The 22,364-nt window shown below is 44.0% G+C and overlaps 1 protein-coding gene across 6 annotated transcripts in view; it reads right to left on the reverse strand.

The window, feature by feature from the left end:
- The window catches only part of ERI3 (ERI1 exoribonuclease family member 3), a 216,894-nt gene that overhangs the window by 182,539 nt on the left and 11,991 nt on the right, over positions 1–22,364 (reverse strand). For 3 of the 6 annotated variants that reach the window (XM_045026467.1, XM_045026464.1, XM_045026465.1), the window contains exons 2-3: positions 21,841–22,109; positions 2,716–2,832 (exon numbers count right to left, since the gene is read on the reverse strand). In XM_045026467.1, the coding sequence (XP_044882402.1) occupies positions 2,716–2,832; positions 21,841–22,092 (369 nt within the window). In that variant the 5' untranslated portion in view covers positions 22,093–22,109. Of the gene's footprint in view, positions 1–2,715; positions 2,833–21,840; positions 22,116–22,364 lie in introns of all 6 variants that reach the window. The other 3 variants (XM_045026469.1, XM_045026470.1, XM_045026466.1) reach the window with 1 other exon arrangement.

Consider the following 22,364-nt stretch of genomic DNA (forward strand, 5'->3'; position numbering starts at 1 on the left):
CAATAACACCCTATTGCAATGTTTAGTTTGGAGGAGGGGAAGCAGAGGAATGTTTTGAATCCTCACAAAACGTTTTTTATTGCAACTTTTAAAACGTCATGAGACTATTTCTAGCAAATTTAGATCAATCTGTACAAACCTATAGTTTGGGCCCAAATCCATGAGGCAACGTCCCTCTAAATATATAGCCCGTGCCTGTTTATCGATTTCTCTCTCTCACATGCAAACACACAGAGCCAGAGTAGTGGCCCAGAAAGCTGTTATTGCAGTTGAAATGTGTTTCCGCTGTACCCCCATATTGACACATGGTTTAATTCTGGAAGCACTCCTGCTCGTGGGATTCCGTTTTCAATGCTTAGGTTTTTTTTGGAAAGTTTGAACAAAATCCCTTTGGCTGGTTTTCAGTTATGGGAGAGTGAATAAAAGAGCATTTGTTTTAACAATGGGGAAAAAGAGGAGGGATTAGCTGTCTCTGAAGAGGGTTTTCTGCCTGGCAGAATGGAGAAACAAGGTGTGGGAGGTGATATCTTGTATTGGACCAACTTCTGTTGGTGAGAGAGACAAGCTTTCGAGCTTACTCAGAGTCTTCAAGTTATTTTAATCATTCAGACAATATGTTAAGAGGCACAGTACAAGTACTATGGGCACTTGATCCTGCTGCCACTGAATTACCATTGCCTTCAGTGGGGCAGGATCAAACTCTGGATCTTGCTGGGTGATGAGAACTACAGTTACCTAGTGCCTGCAGAAAGGAAGGTAGGGGATATGAGGAGCGCCTATACCATTCATAGATCTCAATGTATTTTACTAGTGCGAGTAAGCTTTATCCCTCTAAAGGGGAAACTGAGGCACACAGCAGGAAAATGACTTGCCCAAATCACACACAGAGTTAACAGGAGAGTTGGAATAGAACCCAGTCCAATATTTTAGCCAGTAGACCATGTAACACCAGAACAGCCCAAATGTGAAAGGAACATAATTTAGAACCATAGGGTTAGAAGGGACCATAAAGGTCATCTAGTCTAATCCCCTGCCAAGAGACAGGATTTGTTGTGTCTAAACCATCCCAGACAGATGGATCCAGCCTCCTTTTGAAAAACCTCTAGTGAAGAAGCTTCCACAACCTGCTGAGGCGTCTGTTCCATTGTCCTACTGGTCTTACAGAGAGAAAGTTTTTCCTGAGATTTAATCTAAATCTGCTCTGCTCTGCTGTAGTTTGAACCCACTGCCTCTTGTCCTGCCCTCTGTGGCAAAAGAGAACAACTTTTCTCCATCTTTTTGGGGGCAACCTTTCAAGTATCCGAAGACCGCTATCATACCCCCCACACCTTACTCCTCTTTCCAAACAATACATAGCCAGTTAGAACCATAGAATATCAGGGTTGGAAGGGACCTCAGGAGGTATCTAGTCCAACCCCCTGCTCAAAGCAGGACCAATCCCCAACTAAAACCTCCCAGCCAGGGCTTTGTCAAACCGGGTCTTAAAAACCTCTAAGGAAGGAGATTTCACCACCTCACTAGGGAACCCATTCCAGTGCTTCACCACCCTCCTAGTGAAAAAGTTTTTCCTAATATCCAACCTAGACCTCCCCCACTGCAACTTGAGACCATTGCTCCTTGTTCTGTCATCTGGTACCACTGAGAACAGTCTAGATCCATCCCCTTTGGAACTCCCTTTCAGGTAGTTGAAAGCAGCTATCAAACCCCCCCTCATTCTTCTCTTCTGCAGACTAAACAATCTGAGAGAGAGAGAGAGAGAGAGAGAACACAACAAATCTCTTCCTTTTATAGACCAAGGATCTCATGACTCAGAACCCCGTGTAATTTGCATCCTATCATTATGAACATTTGGGAAGAGGTGGATATGGACTAGGGGAACAACGGCCCTTAGTGGTGACAGTAATCAGATAACAAGAACACACAGTCATATCCTGGAAAGAGAATCTTTTTTTTTTTTTTTTTAATCAGAGGGGTAGCCGTGTTAGTCTGGATCTGTAAAAAGCAACAAAGAATCCTGTGGCACCTTAAAGACTAACAGATGTATTGGAGCATGAGCTTTCATGGGTGAAGTGGGTATTCACCCATGAAAGCTCATGCTCCAATACATCTGTTAGTCTTTAAGGTGCCACAGGACTCTCTCTCTCTTTTTTTTTTTTTTTTTTTAAGTTTTTAAAAATTGTCTTATCACAAGGTTAGGGGGGTTCTGGCGACATCAACCCACAGCAGTGAAGCTCATGGGATATGACATCAGATCCCTCGAATCACACAGCAGCACAGCGTTATTTCCTTCCATTCGGAACATGCTCTATTTAACCTTCCACACCAAACCACTGGACTGGAACAGTGTCAACAGTCTGACACGTCCCTCTCACTGCTCTCTGGAGAGGGCCCCGGTACCTCTGATGGCATTAAGGAACCACAGAATTAAAGAGGTTGTCTACTGTGATTGTCTATTAGTTAAAACAAAAGATTTGCTACAAAAGAGTTTAACAATGTTTGTACAGAGCCTTGCACAAAAGAGTCCTGGTCCAGGACTGGGGCTCCAAGAGCGACTATAATAAAATAATTATTATTAGACTCAACAGCACGGAGTTGGAGTGACGATTTAAGTTCAACCTGCTCTATGATGCACTAACCCTGACCCCATGCAAAAGGTAAACCGGCTTCCTGGTTAGAGAGAAACTCTTGGAGCACTGTGCGTCCTTCGCGCTTTACCTCTGTACAGAAGGGAGTAAGCTGAGGGTGCACCACCGGCTGCACATACATGTGAAAGGTGGATTCAATCTCCATCGTCCTGCCATTTAGCTTCAGAATGGGGAACTCAATGATTTCCTGAAAGAAGGTACAAAAGAAAAACAGTTATTATAAAAAGACGACAGCTGGGAAGACCCAAACCAAGCTCTTCAGGGCAGGGACCATGTTTTTGTTCTGTATTTGGACAGCACCTAGCGCAGTGGGGTCCTGGTCCAGACTGGGCCTCCTAGGCACCATGGTAATGCAAACAATACATTATGGGAAGATGGCACCTCCCCATTTTCAGAAGAGGCACACAGCTCTGAAAAGGTAAAAGCTAGGCCCAATGTGCACAGGAAGCAGGAGAGTCACCCAGGAAGGAATGGGGTCGCAACACTGCTATTAGGAAGGGTTACAAGTTTGCAGTTTATTACGGTGGCTGCCAAAACTAGGCAGCAAGGACTTACTGCCAAGTACCTGTCTAAGTCACAACAATCCCAAATTTTCCCACCAGGATCTGATCACCCTCACGCAGAAAGTCAGCCTGCCACCTCTCTCAAAACACTACCCACATACAGCAGACCCATTGTCACTTAGCCAGTACAATCCAGAAGCAGTACTCAGAGAGACCAACTTCATAAACTTCACCAGGGGCTCTTCTGAAGGATATGGGACATTATGCAATTGCATAAAGCGCCTCCTGCTGGGAGAGGCTGGAGCTGAAGTTGCGATGTGCTCTCCCACAGCCCGGACCGCTAGGCCACACCATGCACAGAATGCTGGGATGAACCAGGAGCTCCCTCACCAATGCAACCTTTACGGTACAGAGCCCTGCAGCAAACCCCGGCTTATTCCTTACAGCGAATTTATGCTGATAGGGAAATAGAAATGTTTTTCATCAGGAGCGTTCAATTATAGGACTAATCAGCAATCAAAAATTTACATGGACCTGTTCATAAAAAGTTTAAACAAAGCCAGTTACGATGGATTTCTCAATTATTAAAAAATATATATGAAATTAAAAGATCCAACCCCTGAATAAAGGCGATAAAATCCTTTGTGTTTGTCCCCCTCCTCTTCTCCCCCCAAGTTTAATGTAAGAGAAGTGACAATTTGTTTGGTGTCTTTAAAGAATAATTTGTCTCTGTTATTTAATAGAGATGCATGGCACCAGGGTTCCGGAGTGCAAATGAGCCCACTGAGTGATAACCATGCAACAAGCCTCTCAAATCACTGGAGGGGGAGACGGGGAAGAGCGGGAGAGAGAGAGAGAGAATAAAAAAAATATTGCTTTTTAATATTCAAAAACAGTTTGCAAAATTTAATCAAAGCACAGCAAAAGCTAACATTTTTACCACTTTGACATTTTTATTAGCGCTTTCATAAATTTTTAAAACATGAATGGAATTAGTTTAACAACAAAAAACTGCCTGAAAACATCTGGAAGAGACAAATAAATAATACAAAATAAATAAATAAAAGGCAACTCTTGCGAGTAAAATTAGCATGTGGAAAATGCAGTCACTGCAGAGTGGTTAACATAGCTTTCAGGCCCCGGCTGCAACCCCAGTGACCCAGGCACGGAAATTATTGTGAGGTCATAAATACGACATGATGACATCACCACACGCTGAAAGCCAAAGGGAGAAAGGGGGGATGGTTGGGAGAAAGGGAACAACACAACACGATTTCCATTTCATATAGTGTACATGAATACACTGCTACACCATGAACGACTCCTGATAGCTCCTGATCCAAGGACTTGGGGGAAGGGGGTGTAAAGGGGGCAGACACAGGGAAGGCTGTGGGGTGGGGTAGGAAACGTGGGAAAGGCACGTCAAATGAACAGAAGAAGAAATAAGCGCAACATTTAGCCTTAATGCAAGGTTAAGATGGAGAAATCCAGCAGCAGGGAATGCCAAAGCGTATGGCTCCCCCACAACATTAACCCTGCCACATGACACACTACAAACATGCAGTGGGGCAGGAGGAATTTTGTTTCCTGATTCTGGAGTGCATGATTTCTCTGCCTCAGCACTGCATAAAGGCTCAAAGTTTCTCTGTAAATACGCTTCAGGTAACACTGCTCAGATTTTGCAAAGGTCCCACACACCACTCAGACCTAGTCCCATTCTAAATCTCAACTCAATAAATTCAGCCATTTAAATGATCACCCGGAAAAGCAAAACTGGTGGTCAGAAATGGGCTTTTGTTCTCCCCCCTCACGTAATCCTGAAATGGCCGAACACACGTGGCTCGACTTCTCCCTCCGTACCATCATGGCGGAGCAGACGCCCAGCACTGCGAGTTTCGGCTCAGGAGGAGAATGTTTTAGCAAGTCTGGGCATATATGAGAAGGGAGTTACAATGAAAGCATTTTGTAGCCTTTGCTACAGGGAGGGCTAGCTAACAGCTAGTGTTCTCCTACCTGCCAGCCTTCCATTCCCAAGCTCGAGGACCCCTTCGCTCTCCAAAGGGCCGAGCCCCTTCAGACCCCACTGACTTCAATGGAAGCCAAGGAAGCGCCACCCCTTTTAGGGTTGGGCTCTACATGAGGCGCTGCTGTCCAAAGGGGTATCTCCATCACAGGATGAAGGGAAAAGAGATGGCTCTCTCCCAGACGGAGAGAGAGCCACAGATTGTGTGTGTGTTGCCCTGCAGAGAGCAGTCCTAGGGGAACGGATTGCTCCTGAGGAGCCCATCAAGTGCCCGGCGGTGAAGACAGGCTGAAAGAGAGCCTCGCATGGTGCTGCCCAAGGAGCTGATGCACAAAGGTGTCTGTCATTTGTTTCCAGACCAGAGGCAAAAATCTCTTTCAGGAGGGTTGGATTAAAACAGACTGGGAAAATAAAAAGCTGAACTGAAAAACCTGGAAAATGTAATGCTATCTGTGGCCACAGGAAAAAAAAATGACTAGCTACTTGGATGTCTTGGGAGAAAGACTAACAGGTTTATTTTGGCTTATTTGGTCAGTTTTCAAGGGAGTGGCGAGGACCTTCCCAAAAGGCTGTTTATCTGAATGCTCTCTAGAATGGAGATTTTTCCAGTCTCTGGCGATGTTTGCTCCGCTGGTATCTAAGGCAACAGATACCAGCCCCATGAAATCAGCTCCACTCCTCACTAACAATGTTAGCCAGTCTTGCAATGAAATTTAACCTGTGACACCGCTGTACTTTTCATTTAAACTTTCATTTGGAGAGAAGCAGTGTTCGGAGACCCTGCAGTTTGTCCTACTAATAAAGACAAGTGTTGGGGCCTTTAAAGGTGCCATTCATCTTTTGCCTTTATTAAATTCAATTTTCTTAAGCCCATGATGCATCATGAAATTAGGAGTTGACATTCCTGCGGAAACAAAAATATCTATCAAATATAAATAGGAAAAAAGTCCTCTATTACCAAGAATGTATGGCTTAAAGTTGATCTGTTTCCACTTAAAACAAAAAAACAAAAAAACCACCAAGCATATGGCTTGTTTTAGATATCTAAAATGTTATTACAGATCTAGAATTTCATTAGTAATTCTTATGAAATGGTGAGCCAATCCTCCCTCCACCCTGACAGACTGCGATTCAGAAAAGCAGCCGGGCACCCATACACTCTCACAGCTGGCCTGGCTAACTGCAGGGCCAGGTTACATCTACACTGTCAAACCGGTTTTGGGGGAGAAACATTACAATTACAGGTACAATGGAAATTGGTCCATTTTGGCTGAACTTAAAAACTGCCCAGGGATCACCACACACATCCGCATCTAATTCTGACCTTAGGTAGCATTAATGCCAACTTCAGTGTCTCCCAGATCTAGTTCTACCAGTATCAATCTCTCCCATCTCTATCTCTTTTTTAACTGTTTTCTTATAGATTTCTCACCGCCAAAGCTGAACTAGTAAATGTAAACACGATAAGGAGTTCTGAATGAGTTGGAATCGTTTTGGAGGTATTTGCAATTTCCAAATAGCCATATTCTACCAGGAATACGAACAATCCATTGTGTACGCCCATTCCCATTGCAGTTATATATTTTATTTAGCAGGGTAGCCCAACTTGAAAGGAAACCTGGAATTCAAATTGCTGGTGATAAATAACACACTCTTTATTTGCCTTTCCATTATCATCAAAAGTTGAATACATTTTGAATGGGGAAAGTCTTTGGCACACAGCTCCAAATCACTGGCACAGGGATTTGCAATTATATTGTGGAAACAAAGAGATTCTAAAAATAAATTTTTAGCAGGTCTGAAAAGACACCACAATTCCCACACACACAGTGCTAATATACAAATGTGGGAAAAGTTAAAATTAAAAATATCCTGTTACCAAATCTGTTTGCTCATATACATGAGTCTGCAGTTCTTTAAACTAAACTGCATGACAGCGCACTGATAATTTTTGCCCTCCTTCCCAGCCACCCCAAAAGAGAGACACTACATGCAAGCACTCAGAATAACCTGCCTGTCCCATGACAGTTCTCTATGAAACAGCTGGTAGGCTGCATCACAACTAGCTGATTCCAAAGCTAACAAGGATTTCCTCTTCCGAGGGATTAGGAAAATTCATGAGGGCCTGTGAAATCACCTCTATAAATTCAGCCTTTTACTGCTTCACTCTCACTACGTGAAACCTCTTGCCTAAAACACCAAAATAGGGATGCAGGAAGAGGGGGAAGGGGAAATTAGTAATTTTAATTCTGTTGATAATAAAGAAATTAAACAATTACACTCACTAAACGTGTTCCCATAATGGGGAAATCTCTTGGTTCTAGAAACAAAACAGCAAGAGTTACACTGCTATTCACAGAGGAATCCTTTGCCCATAATCTTGGATTCTTGGAACCTTAACATTAGTAGATTACAAGAATAAAATACACTGCAAGATCTTCCAGGCTCGTCAAACCCTTTAACCCAAGTGTCTATGTGAGGAGTGGGCGGGGCATGCTCAAAGCCTCTTATTTATTTATTTATGTTACAGACTATTGCTCATTGAGTTCAAAAACTACTCTGGAGTACAATTTATTCCATCCCCACTCCGCCCCTTGAAGAAGTTTAATAAACACAAAGGATAAAAGATGCCAGGAAAAATTAGAGCTGACTCTTCAAAATGCAATAAAAACAAGTGGGTGCTGCCTAGGAGGGGAAAGGATTTTTCTGGTCAGAAAAAGGACAGAACTTTCTGCTCAGACACAGACCCCCCCCCCCCCCGACACCTTCCAAAGGGGGCAGAGGCAGGAGGGTGCTCCGTCGAGGGGACACACGCTCAATGGCTGCGCAGTCCGTTCAACTGTTTTTCTTTCGAAGAAAAAAGTCATTTTATGCAAAAAAAGAGCTTATTTCTTAAACAAACACTCATGGTTTTGATTTACACCACGGGCTGCTCCTAAATAATTTATGGTGGGTTAAATTTATTGCACAGCCCTGGCCGGCTGCAAATTCGAATTGCCAAATAATTAGATTTTAGGGCAATGCTTATAAATTATCCGCCGATTTGTCCGGACTTGTTTGTCAGTTGCTTTGTGCTTCAGGTCATCTTTGGCATTTCACTGTTTGTGTTTTAATTGCTGATTTACACTTTGACAGATGAGAGTTGATGCCTCCAAGTTTCCGGGCAGGGGGGTGGAAAGACAGGGAAGAATCTGAGCTTTTAGAAAGCTTGTTTCTCCCTCTTTTCCAGGGCAATTAAACTAGGAAAAGGGTCAGAGCCTGGACAGTGCAAACCTAACAGATCTGTCTTTTTTCCCTTCCTTAATTATTTTAACTAAAGCGGTTTTCAAGTTGAGCAGCCCTGCACTGGCCTCCAGGGGCGACTGGTGAGATGAGCTCACAGGTCTTATCCCCAAGAGCTAATTTCGACTAAACTGACCAACACACACACCAGACAGACAATGAGGTCAGTAACTGGGGAAAAAGGGGGGGGGGAGAGATCAAAGGCCGTGCTAACTTTCTGAAGAATGGTCATCCAACACGTCCATGCGCGCGCGCACACACGGTGTGGAATACTGCAGCACATGGTTTGAGGCAAGTTACTTTGCGTATTAGTCAATCCTGTTCAAGAGCCCTTTGTGCAGCAGCAAGCACCAAATTAGTTCTGCCATAACTACCTGGAAGAAGACGCGCACACGCACACACTTGCCAGTTAAATTCATTTAAACAAATATATCCTGGGAAAGGAGCAGAGAAAGTGCAAGTTGGGGGGAATCCCAGACTTTCACACTCAGCATCATTCAAAGGAAGAACAAAAGGGAACAAGGGAATGCACCACAAGATAACGAATCCTGCAGAAAAGGTTGACATGATGCCAGCTTAAGCTGCTGGCTCTTGGAATACTAGGGTTTTCTTCCCGCCATCCCTGCCACTAGGATCAGTGTCCTGCCTGCCCCAAACGTTCAATCATCAGGAGTCAGGCCCCCAAAATCACGAGACTCTCTCGACAATCATGACATTTTCTTTAAATGATCAACTGAGGTTCTTTTTCTTTAGTCTTCTGGGTTCTGAGCCTTTAGATCACACTTGGGTCATATTTGCAGGCTTTTCTCCACAACCATGACGGTGAGAAACGTTTTTGTATTATTTATTTATTTGAGAGAGACTCTCAGCATCCATTTAATCTAGGGTGACCAGACAGCAAGTGTGAAAAATCGGGACTGGGTGGGGGGTAATAGGAGCCTATTTAAGAAAAAGACCCAAAAATCAGGACTGTCCCTATAAAATCGGGACACCTGGTCACCCTAATTTAATCAAATGACTCCAGGAGCTTGAGCTTTAAGACAGACGCCAAATATCGCAAACTTGAAATTTGCAACACTGAGATTCACAGATTCCAAGGCCAAAAGGGACCATTATGATCATCTAGTTTGACCTCCTGTGTAAAACTGGCCACAGAACATCCCCAAATAATTCCCAGAGCAGATCTGTTAGAAAAACATCTAATCTTGAGTTAAAAATGGCCAGTGATTGAGAATCCACCAGGACCCTTGGGAAATTGTTCCACTGGTTAGTGACTTTCAGCTTTAAAACCGTACGCCTTATTTACAGTCTTACTTTGTCTGGCTTCAACTTCCAGCCATTGGATCGTGTTAGACCTTTCTCTGCTAGACTGAAGATCCCATTATCAAATATTTGTTCCCCATATAGGTCATTGCAAACTGTGATCAAGTCACCCATAACCTTCTCTTTGTTAAGCTAAACAGATTGAACTCCTTGAGTCAATCACTATCAGGCAAGTTTTCTAATCCTTTAATAATTCTCCTGGCTCTTCTCCGAACCCTCTCCAATTTATCAACCTCCTCCTTGAACTGTGGACACCAGAACTGGACACAGGATTGCACCGGTGCCAAATACAGAGGTAAAATAAACTCTCCACTCCTACTCAGGATTCCCGTTTATGCAACAAATAACTGCATTAGCCCTTTTGACCGCAGCGTCACACTGGGAGCCTGTGATCAGCTGATCATTCACCATGACCGCCAAGTCTTTTTTCAGACTCACTGCTTCCCAGGATAGTGTTCCCCCATCCTGTAATATGGCCTCCATTCTTTGTTCCTAGATTAAGAACATTTAGTCATGCTAAAATGCATATTGTTTGTTGTGTCCAGCTTACCAAGTGATCCAGATTGATCTGTATTAGTGACTTGTCTGCTTCATCATTTACCACTCCCCCACTTTTTGTTTCATCCGCAAACTTTATCCAGAATCATTTTATATTTTCTTACAGATCATTTATCAAATATCATAGGGTCATGAACAGATCCCTGCAGAATCCCACTAGAAACACACCCAACTGGATGATGATTCCCTGCCTACAATTACATTTTGAGACCTATCAGCAGGCCAGCTTTTAGTCCACTTAAAGTGTGCTATGTTAATTTTATATCTTTCCTTTCCAGCTTGCTGCCCCAAGCTACAACCACGTCCCTGGATGAGCAGGCTTGGACAAGACTCCCCACTAGAACGTACCAATGCAGTACAGCGGCTGGTGGGTGAGGGACACTCAGCCCTCTCCTTCCCCTAGCAGCTGAGAACATTGGGCTCCTTTTGGTTGTGAGACAAAGAAAAACGGTCAGGGGCCAGCGGGACTGACTGAAACGAAGGAGAGACCAAATGAGTTTGATATATATGATTTAGCTAAACAATGACTAAGAGGTGGGGGCATGTGTCGACAGAGCGTCATTGTACGGACATTTGAAGGGTGTATGAACACCATGGAAAAGGGAATTATTCAATCCAACGGGGGTAAAAATGGTTTAATCCATGAGCCCTAAATGGGAAAGTTTTCAACTAATTCCCCGGAAAAATGTCTCGAGAGTGACGTGCGTTAGAGCATAGTCTCCCACAGGCAGAAAATGTGGCCCTCACTGCTGTGGATGCACCACAAAGTGTCCCGTCAGATACACCTCTGCCCCAGCACCTGGGGGACTGAGTGGATGACCCACTTCTAATGTCTATGATCCCCAAAGTACTTCCAGCCCCAGAAAGAGGAGATTGGGACCAAGCACTGAATTGGACCCACAACCTCGATGACGAAAAGCCTAAATCCTACTTTTTAACCGTTTTTTCCAATCAAGCTGATTGAGTCCAAGGCCTCATACCAGGGCACACAGTGGCTGTTTCTGCACTAGAGAGTTATGTCAAAAGTTTCCCACCTTTCCTAACAGCAGTGCCGCTCTGTGAGCACGAGTAATGACAGGAGCACTAGTGTTCACACGGCTTCAACAGCCACCACCATCTAACCCTGCCTGGGGCCCAAGTCTACACATGGAGCCATCTCTAGAGCATTTCCTCAGAGATTTTCAAAGCCACCTAAGGCAGTGGCCCCCAAACTTTTCACATGCCCCCACTCCCAGACGCTCAAATCCTAGTAAAGTTAAAGAGAGCTGGGCACCCAAATCCCCTAGGTGGGTTTGAAATCCAGACGTACGGCTCCAATTTAGCTATTTGTAGACTGGGATGTTTCCATTAGGAAACATGACAGAACCACTGACGGAGCCCACATTCAGCAGCCAGCTCATCCTCCTCATCTAAACCCTCCATTTCTCATTTACTCCTGAGCTGATCTCTGCCCATCACACCTGTCTGCCCCCAAGCTCCCCCCAACTCCCTGTTATACATGCTTTGAGCCTTCCTACTGCTCCTTGCCCCAAACCATTAGCTGTACAGACTCTCCTCCCTTCCACATTCAGAATCAGCAACACGGAAATACCAGCATCATCCAGTTGTTTCCCCAAAAGCCACTCCTACGTCTTTGACTGCCCGTGGTACGAGGCCGTAGAGCTACAATAGCTGAAGCTTGATGTCGCGATGAAGATTTGCAGCTCCGACCAGACTGGAAGCCACAGCAGGTATCACCCTGGGGGGCAGGGTAAGCCGGGCTAAGCCGATCCTTGCGCTTCCAGACATTACCTTTTTATCGCAAAGGACGACAACCCACACTGAAGCCTTTTTCAAGCTATGAAATAAGAAGGCAAATTCTGGCTGTAGGAGCTGTTCTCCCTTCCCTGATATCAAGCAGATTCTTAGGGCTTCGCTACATTACCCGCTGGACCGACGGGCAGTGATCGATTTATCGCATCTAGTCTAGATGGGATAAACTGACCGCCAAGCGCTCTCCTGTCGAATCCGGTACTCCGCCAGGGCGAGAGGCGCAGGCAGAGTCAATGGGGGAGCATCAGCTGTCGACTTACTGCAGTGAAGACACCGCGGTGAATAGATCTAAGTATGTCGACTTCAGCTACGCTATTCACGTAGCTGAAGTTGCGTAACTTAGATTGATTCCCCCCCCGCCCCCCCCAGTGTAGACCAGGCCTCAGGCTCTTCAAGCCATGCCTTTTCCTCCCATCAGCCACTGTCAAAATCAACGTACTAAACAAAACGCTAATGCACCAGAGCTGGCACTGTTCTGCAGAGGACACCTTCTCTATGAAGTTGGCCATTTCTTTAACAAGCACTCCCTCATGCATAACGCAGGGGGTGCAAGTGACATTTACCCTGAATGCTGAGAGGCCCCACATTTTTACCTTCTTGTTGCCTTACCAAAAAATATATCAGTCATTCACAACAGGCTCTCTCTCCCCTCTTCAGCCTGAAACAAACTCAGACTTTCTTGTATTAAGGTCCAGAAATGTTTCCCTCCCCAGTTCTTAGCCGGACACCAAGCAGCGCAAATGATCGACATTACCAGTGCTGGTGAAACACATGGGATGGGTGCGAAGGTCGTGTGTGTGTGTGTGTACCAGGGCGTTACAGACACCCCGGCTAACAGGAGGCTGCAGTGGATTCTTGGTTTGATTTTATGGACAGGGCCTAACAGCAGAATCAGAATAACTCTGCCACCAAACCGAAGTCTAAATAGATAACATAATGATGGCTGGCAAGGCAGGCTAAGGAATAGGAGAGAGGGGACATGCACAAAAATCTCATCACTAAAAGGCTGCCTATTCCTCACTCCCTGGGGGATGAGTCACTGATTAGCAGTGAGATCTTAACAGCACTAAGTCCCACTCCCTTCATCCAAATTAGAGATCATATACCCTATGACCAGAGCAAGGAAAAGAAGAAAACGGGGGCCCTATCCAGCCCCTCCCAGGGACCTCACAAATGAACAAGTGAGAGAACAATCCTATTTTGCAGCTGGCGAAACTGAGGCATAGGAAGCTTACTGACTAGCCTACGGTCACACAGGGGTCTGTGTTGGAGCCAAAGCTAGAACTCAAGAGCTCCTGGCTCCAATTCTGTATTCAAACCACTGACCCCTGGCTGCCTACAGCCCAAAAGGATTTCAGTGGGGTGGGCAGAAAAGTGACCATGAAGTTAGATGCTTTCTTGGAAAATTCTTGATGCCTTTTTACTCTCTGAACTTTTGTTTTTCCTGCTTGGGCTTGGTCCCAGATCTCATTTTCTGGAGAGTCTGAAGAACAGCCACTCAGTTACTTCTGAGTCAGACGCGTCCTTCCGTTCGGGGCTCAATCTGCAGGCTTTAGGCGATGTCTACATGACAGATCTTACAGTGGCACAGCTGTACTGCTGTAAGGTCTCCCATGTAGCCGCTCTATGACAACAGGAGAGAGCTCTCCCATCGGCATAATTAAACCACCCCCAATGAGCAGCGGAAACTATGTCGGCAGGAGAGCATCTCCTGCCGACATCGGGCTGTCCACACCAGCGCTTCTGTTGGTAAAACATGTCGGTCGGGGGGATAGTTTTTTTAACACCCTTACCAACAAAAGTGATAATGTAGACAAAGTCTTAGTGATAGTTCAGATGCTCTTCTGAGCTCAGGTAACTTAAAAATACTGTTTGGCTTAAAAGCATCATACTTGGAAAGGACACAAGATGTCCTCAGCAAGCACCGATGACTCAAATCTTACAAATATGGCTTTGAAATATTTCCACTATGAATATTTACAGGCAGCGTTTGTACTGCACACTGCACAATGGGGCTATGAACGACTGGAGTTTCAAGGTGCTACCAAAATATCATAAGTGCACTAAACTACTGTGCTTATTCCTTTAACCTCAGGCTGCAAATATGTTCAGCTGCACAAGGCGGGGTAGGTTATATCTTTTTCTGGACCAACTTCTGTTCGGGAGAGAGAGAAGCTTTCGAGCTACAAGAGAACTCTTCTTCAGGCCAGGGCAAGGTACTGAGAGGGTCAGAGCTAAATACAAGACCCAACAAATAGTTTAGCATAAGTAGTTAGCACATATTCTAAGGGACCATTCAAGGAGAAGTGGCCCATTAACACCTCTATAATCACAGGACAGAAAGGGGGGTTAGTGGATTGCAGTTTGTTGCAATAAACCATAAATCCGGTGTCTTCATTGAGACCATGATTTTTAGTGTCTAGCAACGTTATGAATTTAAGCTCCCAGGTGATTCTTTTGAAAGCGTTGTGCAGGTTTCCTTTGAGGATGAGGACTGAGAGGTCAGATATAGAGTGACTGCTTGTGAAAAATGTTCGCCCACAGGTGACAGCTTGCCTCTGATGATGAGCTTGAAGAGATTGGTGGGTTGTTTGAAGGCCAGAAGAAGGGGTTTAAGAAAGATTGATTTCAAGATGGGGTCCCCATCGAGCATGGATTGTAGTTGATACCCCATGTGGGTTCCAATACAGGGTGGTAGGTGACAACTAAGGGTGTGCGGTCAGAGGGGGTTTTACTTGGAGGCGATATGGATCTCCCTCCCCCCCCCAGTGCTGCTCAAGTACCTTTTTCTGCAACAACCGCCCTATTTAACTATGCGATTGGCTCCGTGGTTAATGATTGTATAGCTAATGGCACAGTGCTCAAACAGTGCAGGGGCATGAGCGCACCCTGGGATAATTTAGGACCGGCCTACATTGCAGAGTTAGGTCGACACAAGGCAGCTTACACTGACCTAATTCTGTAAGTGTCGACACTAAAATGTCGTTCCCACCGATGTAACTCGCTCACCACACCGACTTAATAACTCCATCTCTGCGAGAGGCGTAGCGCTTGGGTCGAGGCAGTTAGGTCGACGCAGCGTCAGTATAGACACTGAGTTACTTACATCAACTGCAGTTGCCTTTCAGTGTGGACATGCAAAAGCGATGCAATTACTGCAGTGGCTGTACATCGATGTAACTTCGGTGAACTTATTTTTGTAGCATAGACTTGCCATTAGTCATTGGTCTCAGTGAGCTGTTAAGCAACGGGGCACTGCGAATGCTTTAAAGCAGATGATCTTATTGGCCTGCCAATAACGGATTGGTCCAGGCCTGCTTAGTTCTCAACCAGTACCTACAGGTGACCACCTGAGTACCTAGTATTCTAGGCTTGTTGCTATAATAAGGGTGGTTTATATTTTTTAAAGATGAAGTTGCCCCCTCCCCATACTCCAACCCCTTCTGCCCCAGCCCAGAGCCCGCTCCCGCACCCTGAACTCCTCATTTCAGGCCCCACCCCAGAGACCGCACCCCCAGCCAGAGCCCTCACCCCCTCCCGCACCCCAACCCCCAATTTCGTGAGCATTCATGGCCCGCCATACAATTTCCATACCCAGATGTGGCCCTCGGGACAAAAAGTTTGCCCACCCCTGACTTAGCATGTATACAGCATCTTCATCTTCAAAGCGCTCTCCTGACAGCACCCCATGATCTTATCTTACCGTGATGAAAGTGAGGCAGAGAAGTTAAATGAGCTGCTCCAGGTCATAGAAGGAACCAGTGGCAGAGGTAAGATTAAGACTTGGCTGTTCCTGGCTCCAAATCCTGTGCTCAGACCAAACCTCTGCATCTTACATCACTACCAGTAAAAGATTCCGTAACTGGAACTTAGCCAGCATTGTCCCTGGAGATACCTAAGGCAGCATAAAGTCAGCATGCTCACCGATAGCACTGAAAAGCCCAGAGAACTAACAGTAGCAAAACACATGTATGTCAGTAAACAGGTGACTCAGATACAGTGAATGGGAAGGTCCCATTTTTACATGGTTGCTTTTCTGAGGAGACTTTCGCCAAGCCTTATCAGCTGTGCTGATTCCAGTGCAGTAAGAACCATAGTAAGCATCATTTCTTTAGTTTTCAGGCTAATTTGTTTTTGCAGAAGAGAGGTACTGTCAGTCCTGGCCAGACATGGCATGATGCAGGCAGGTACTGAACACAAATAATTAAAAAACAAAATCGAAGAACATCCCCACCTTAAAGGTTCCATCTCACCAACAAAATATATAGCAGATCTGCACTGGTCCAAACCATTACTTTCACGGCAAGGACTTGGGGACAAAGCTCCTTAAAACAGTAGTAATCATATTCCACTCATGCTCCATTTTACTACCAGCTGTAAACCAGCTCCACATGCCTCATGGTTTTGCATCAAAATGTGCACAGACCAAACCCATATCAAAAAGGACAAGGTAGAACCAATTTGCAGTTTTGACAGGTCTGTGCACCCGAAGCTGGGCGTGCAAGAAATATCCTGACATCTCACTTGGACAGAGGCGATGGCTTGTCCAGCAGAACTAGATGCAAAGTCACAGCATTGCCTCAGGAAGACACAATTCCACAGGAGGCAATTTTCCGGTGAATTGTTTTCACAGACATGAGAAACCGACAGCCCTGCTCAGAGCAAGACATTGCATGGGGAGATGCTATGAATGCTCAATCCAGACCTGCAAACCCCTCTTTAAAAGTCTACAGTAATTCTAAGTAAAGATCCAGGTTAAGGCAGGTCTTTATCAACTAAAGAACTGGTTTCTTACAATAGTTCTCAGTACTGAGACGCCCTGAGCCAGAGTTGAAAACTGTTTAACTTTCCGTACAAATGAGACAAAGCCATTAGCATACCATCAGACACCCACTGCTAACAGCCAATGCCAGCGACTGGTCAAATTCCTAGTGTAGATGAAGTTTACAGGAACCAAATCTTGTGACTATTTTGAGACACTACAATTCTGCCTGTTCATTACCACGCTGGGCCCTGGGTAACATCTGAGTGAATAAAACTACTCAATAAAAACAGAAATCCAAGACCCACATTGATAAACTCTGGCAAGTCCAATGTAAAAGTATAATTAGGCAGACCAAAAAACGAACTTGAAGAACAGGTAGCAAAAGACTCAAAAACTAACAGCAAAAAAAATGTTTTAAGTACATCAGAAGCAGGAAGCCTGTCAAACAGTCAGTGGGGCCACTGGACGATTGAGGTGCTAAAGGAGCACTCAAGTAAGATAGGGACATTTCAGAGAAGCTAAATAAATTCTTTGCATCGGTCTTCACTGCAGAGGATGTGAGGGAGAGTCTCACACCCAAGCAATTAATTTTAGGTGTCAACTCTGAGGAACTGCCTCAGATTAAGGTGTCAAGAGAGGTGGTTTTGGAACAAATTGATAAAGTAAAATAGTAATAAGTCGCCAGGACCAGATGGTAATCAGCTAAGAGTTCTGAAGGAACTCAAATATGAAATTGCAGAATTACTAACTGTGGTATGTAACTTATCACTTCAATCAGCCTCTGGACCAGATGACTGGAGGATAGCTAATGTTTCCGGAAGTGATCCTGACAATTACAGGCTGGTAAGTCTAACTTCAGTACCAGCCAAACTGGATGAAACTATAATAAAGAACAGAATTATCATAAACATAAATGAACACGATTTGTGGGGGAAAAGTCAACCTGGCTTCTATAAAGGGAAATCATGCCTCACCAATTTATTAGAATTCTTTGAGAGGATCAAACATGTGGACAAAGGTTATCTAGTGTATTTGGACTTTCAGAAAACCTTTGACAAAGTCCCTCACCAAAGGCTCTTAAGCAAAGTAAGTGTCATGAGATAAGAGGGAAGGGCCTCTCATGGATCAGTAACTAGTTAAAAGATAGGGAAAAAAGGGCAGGAATAAATGGTCGGTTTTCATAATGGAAAGGTGAACAGTGCTGTCCCCCAGGGGTCTGTACTGGGACTTGTGCTGTTCAACATATTCCTAAATGATCTGGAAAAAGGGGTAAACAGTGAAGTGGCAAAATCTGCAGATGATACAAAACTGCTCAAGATAAATAAATTCAGAGCAGACTGTGAGGAGTTATAAAGGGATCTCACAAAACTGGGTGACTGGGCAAAAAAACGGCAGATGAAATTTAATGTTAATAAATGCAAAGTAATGCACATTGGAAAACATAATCCCAACTATACATACAGAATGATGGGGTCTAAATTAGCCGTCACCACTCAAAAAAAGAGAGACCTTGGAGTCATTGTGGATAGTTCTCTGAAAACATCCACTCAATGTGCACCAGCAGTCATAAGAGCGAACAGAATGTTCGGAAAAGTGTAGATAATAAGACAGAAAATATAATACCATTATATTTATCCATGATATGCCCGAACCTTGAATTCTGCGTACAGTTCTGGTAGCCACCTCAAAAAAGATACATTAGAAATGGAAAAGGCACTGAGAAGGGCAATAAAATGATTAAGGGTATGGAACAGGTTCCATATGAAGAGACATGAAAAAGACTAGGACTTTTCAGCTTGGAAAAGAGACGACTAAGGGGGGAAATGACAGAAGTCTATAAAATTGTGACTGGTGTGGAGAAAGTGAATAAGGAAGTGTTATTTACTCCTTCACATAACACAAGAATCAGGGGTAAGTGAATTAAATTAATAAGCAGCAGGTTTAAAACAAAGAAAAGAAAGTACTTTTCACATAATGCACAGTCAACCTGTGGAACTCCTTGCCAGGGGATTTTGTGAAGGCCAAAACTATAACAGGGTTCAAAAAAGAATTAGAAAAGTTCATAGAAGATAGGTCCATCAATGGCTATTAGCCAAAATGGTCAGGGTACAAGCTCATGCTCTGGGTGTCCCTAACATCTGTTTGCCAGAAGCTGGGAATGAGCCACAGGGGATGGATCACTCAACGACTGCCTGCTCTGTTCATACCCTCTGAAGCATCTGGCACCCTCCATTATCAGAAAGGAGGATACTGGGCTAGATGGACCATAGGTCTGATCCAGTATGGCTGTTCTTATGTTAATGATTGAAAATTAGGGCTGTTGATTAATTGCAGTTAACTTATGTGATTAACTCAAAAATATTGAGATTAACATATTAATCGTGATTAATCACACTTTTAATCGCACTGTTAAACAATAAAATATCAATAGAAAATTATTAAATATTTGTGGATGTTTTCTACATTTTCAAATATATTAATTTCAATTAAAATACAAAATACAAAGTGTACAGTGCTCACTTTATATTATTTTTATTACAAATACTTGCACTGTAAAAATGATAAAGAAATAGTATTTTTCAATTCACCACATACAACTACTGAAGTGCAATCGCTATCATAAAAGTGCAACTTACAAATGTAGAATTTTTTTTGTTACATAACTGCACTGAAAAAAACAAAACAGTGTAAAACTTTAGAGCCTACAAGTCCACTCAGTCTTACTCTTTCTTCAGCCAATCGCTAAGACAAACAAGTTTGTTTACATTAAGGGGAGATAATGTTGCCTGCTTCTTATTTACAATGTCACCTGAAAGTGAGAACAGGCGCTTGCATGGCACTTTTGTAGCTGGCATTGCAAGGTACTTACATGCCAGATACGCTAAACATTGATATGCCTCTCCATGCTTTGGCCACCATTCCCGAGGACACGCTTCCATGCTGATGATTCTCGTTTTAAAAAAAAATGCATTAATTATATTTGTGACTGAATTCCTTAGGGAAGAATTGTATGTCTCCTGTTCTGTTTTATCCGTATTTTTCAATATATTTCATGTTATACCAGTCTCGGATGATGACCCAGCACATGTTGTTTGTTTTAAGAACACTGCAGATTTGACAAAACGCAAAGAAGGTACCAATGTGAGATTTCTAAAGATAGCTACAGCACTCGACCCAGGGTTTAAGAATCTGAAGTGCCACCCAAAATCTGAGAGACGAGGTGTGGAGCTTGCTTTCCGAAGCCTTAAAAGAGCAACACTCTGATGCGGAAACTACAGAACTGAACCACCAAAAAAGAAAATCAATCTTCTGTTGCTGGCATCTGACTCAGATGATGAAAATGAACATGCATCAGTCCGCTCTGCTTTGGATCGTGATCGAGCAGAACCCGCCATCAGCATGGACACATGTCTTCTGGAAGGGTGGTTGAAGCATGAAGGGGACAAATGAATCTTTAACTGTATCTGGCATCTTGAGACACCGGCTACAATAGTGTCATGCAAACGTCTGTTCTCACTTTCAGGTGACGCTGTGAACAAGAAGCGGGCAGCATTATCTCCTGCAAATGTAAACAAACTTGTTTGTCTGAGCAATTGGCTGAACAAGAGATAGGACTAAGTGGACTTGTAGGCTCTAAAATTTTACACTGTTTTATTTTTGAATGCAGGGTTTTTTTTGTACATAATTCTATATTTGTAAGTTCAACTTTCATGATAAAGAGATTGCACTACAGTACTTGTATTAGGTGAATTGAAAAATACTATTTCTTTTGTTTTTTACTGAGCAAATATTTGTAATAAAAGATAATATAAAGTGAGCACTGTACTCTGCATGGCAATTGAGATCAATGGGGGAGGGGCAGGGATAGCTCAGTGGTTTGAGCATTGGCCTGCTAAACCCAGGGTTGTGAGTTCAATCCTTGAGGAGGCCACTTAGAGATCTGGGGCAAAAATTGGTCCTGCTCGTGAAGGCAGGGGGCTGGACTCGATGACCTTTCGAGGTCCCTTCCAGTTCTAGGAGATTGGTATATCTCCAATTATTACCTTACCTTTGAAAATGTAGAAAACATCCAAAAATATTTAAATAAATGGCATTCTATTATTCTTTAACAGTGCAATTAATCACACGATTAATTTTTTTAATATCTTGATAGCCCTATTGAAAATATAGTTATTAATTAATTTTGCATCCCACTGTCAAGGAAACAACCATTTGCAGAAGACACACGGAGAGGTCTACATCTGGTTTTAGTTTCAGGGGTGAGAAGCTGCAAGTGGCACTCTCAAGATGCATCCAAAATCCCAGTGTAGCTGGAGGTTTCTATTTTAATTATTTGATTATCGTTGGACTTCAGAGTTAAACACCCAGATAAGACAAGCCTGGGAAAGTTCACACTTTTCAAAGCTAATATGACTAAAGACCTGCAGACTCCAACGAGCAGCCCTGCATACATTCACATCCAGACTGCTTCCTTCATAACTTTATAGGCGAGAAACATGTTTTTCCTGCAGAAATGGATGAGGCAGTCTGGAGTGTGCCAATAATACAATGTTCCCAGCTAATACCAGCTCAATCCATCCCCAAGCCAGAGAGGTGAGAAGCATTTAAGGCCTAAGACAGGTAAAGTTTCTCAGACAACAAATGTCTTTTCACTGCTGTCTTGATGGAGGCCAAGGTCTCTGGTTTCATTCCCTTTGGACTGATAAGTTGGCAGTGCTGCAGACGGCCATTTTAAGGGGCAGGAATGCCTCATATTGCTCATCAGAAACCACTTGGGCCGATAACAGCTGCTGAGGAAGCGTGCATAGAACTGGGAGGGCATGGGGTAAACCTCAGAGCTGTTGGTGGGGATGTGAAGGGACAGACACTGCATCCCACTTCACAGGGTGGAGGCAGCAGTTTGCAAAGGAAGAATAAATGGATATTTACCTGAGGATGAATCTGTGGTTTGTCACAAGTGGCCTCAAAATCCAACACTAAAAAGTAGTGATATCTCTGTGGAGGGAAGGATGACATTGCTGCCATGGACGCGCCAAAGCCGTGGGACGCCAGTTTCCTGTTTAAGGTGGAGCCGCACCCCTGGAGAAAGCAACGTAGGCGGTGGGAGCACAGAGCTTGTCTCACCCTTGGAAGTAAGGTTGGAGAAATCTTTGCTGCTCCAGTATGGAAGAGTGCTATCATTGAACATCCAGAGGCATCTGAAACTTAGAAAGAGAGAGGGGCTTGTGTTACTAATGCACACACATCTCACTTCAATTGCCATCTCCTCAACCTAGCCATTTTGTAACAGACACTCTCGTGGCCTTTTGATGAAAGGTTCCACTAAAAAACCCAGGCAATACCGTGACCTATTGCAAATACACTAGACAGCGTCTAGACCCACTAGCAACCTAGAAAGTAACCGCTGTGAATAGCTCTACATTAAGAGGCAGAGACACCAGTCACTGCTCCAG

Source organism: Mauremys mutica, chromosome 8, assembly GCF_020497125.1.
Source record: "Mauremys mutica isolate MM-2020 ecotype Southern chromosome 8, ASM2049712v1, whole genome shotgun sequence".
Classification (NCBI taxonomy): domain Eukaryota; kingdom Metazoa; phylum Chordata; order Testudines; family Geoemydidae; genus Mauremys; species Mauremys mutica.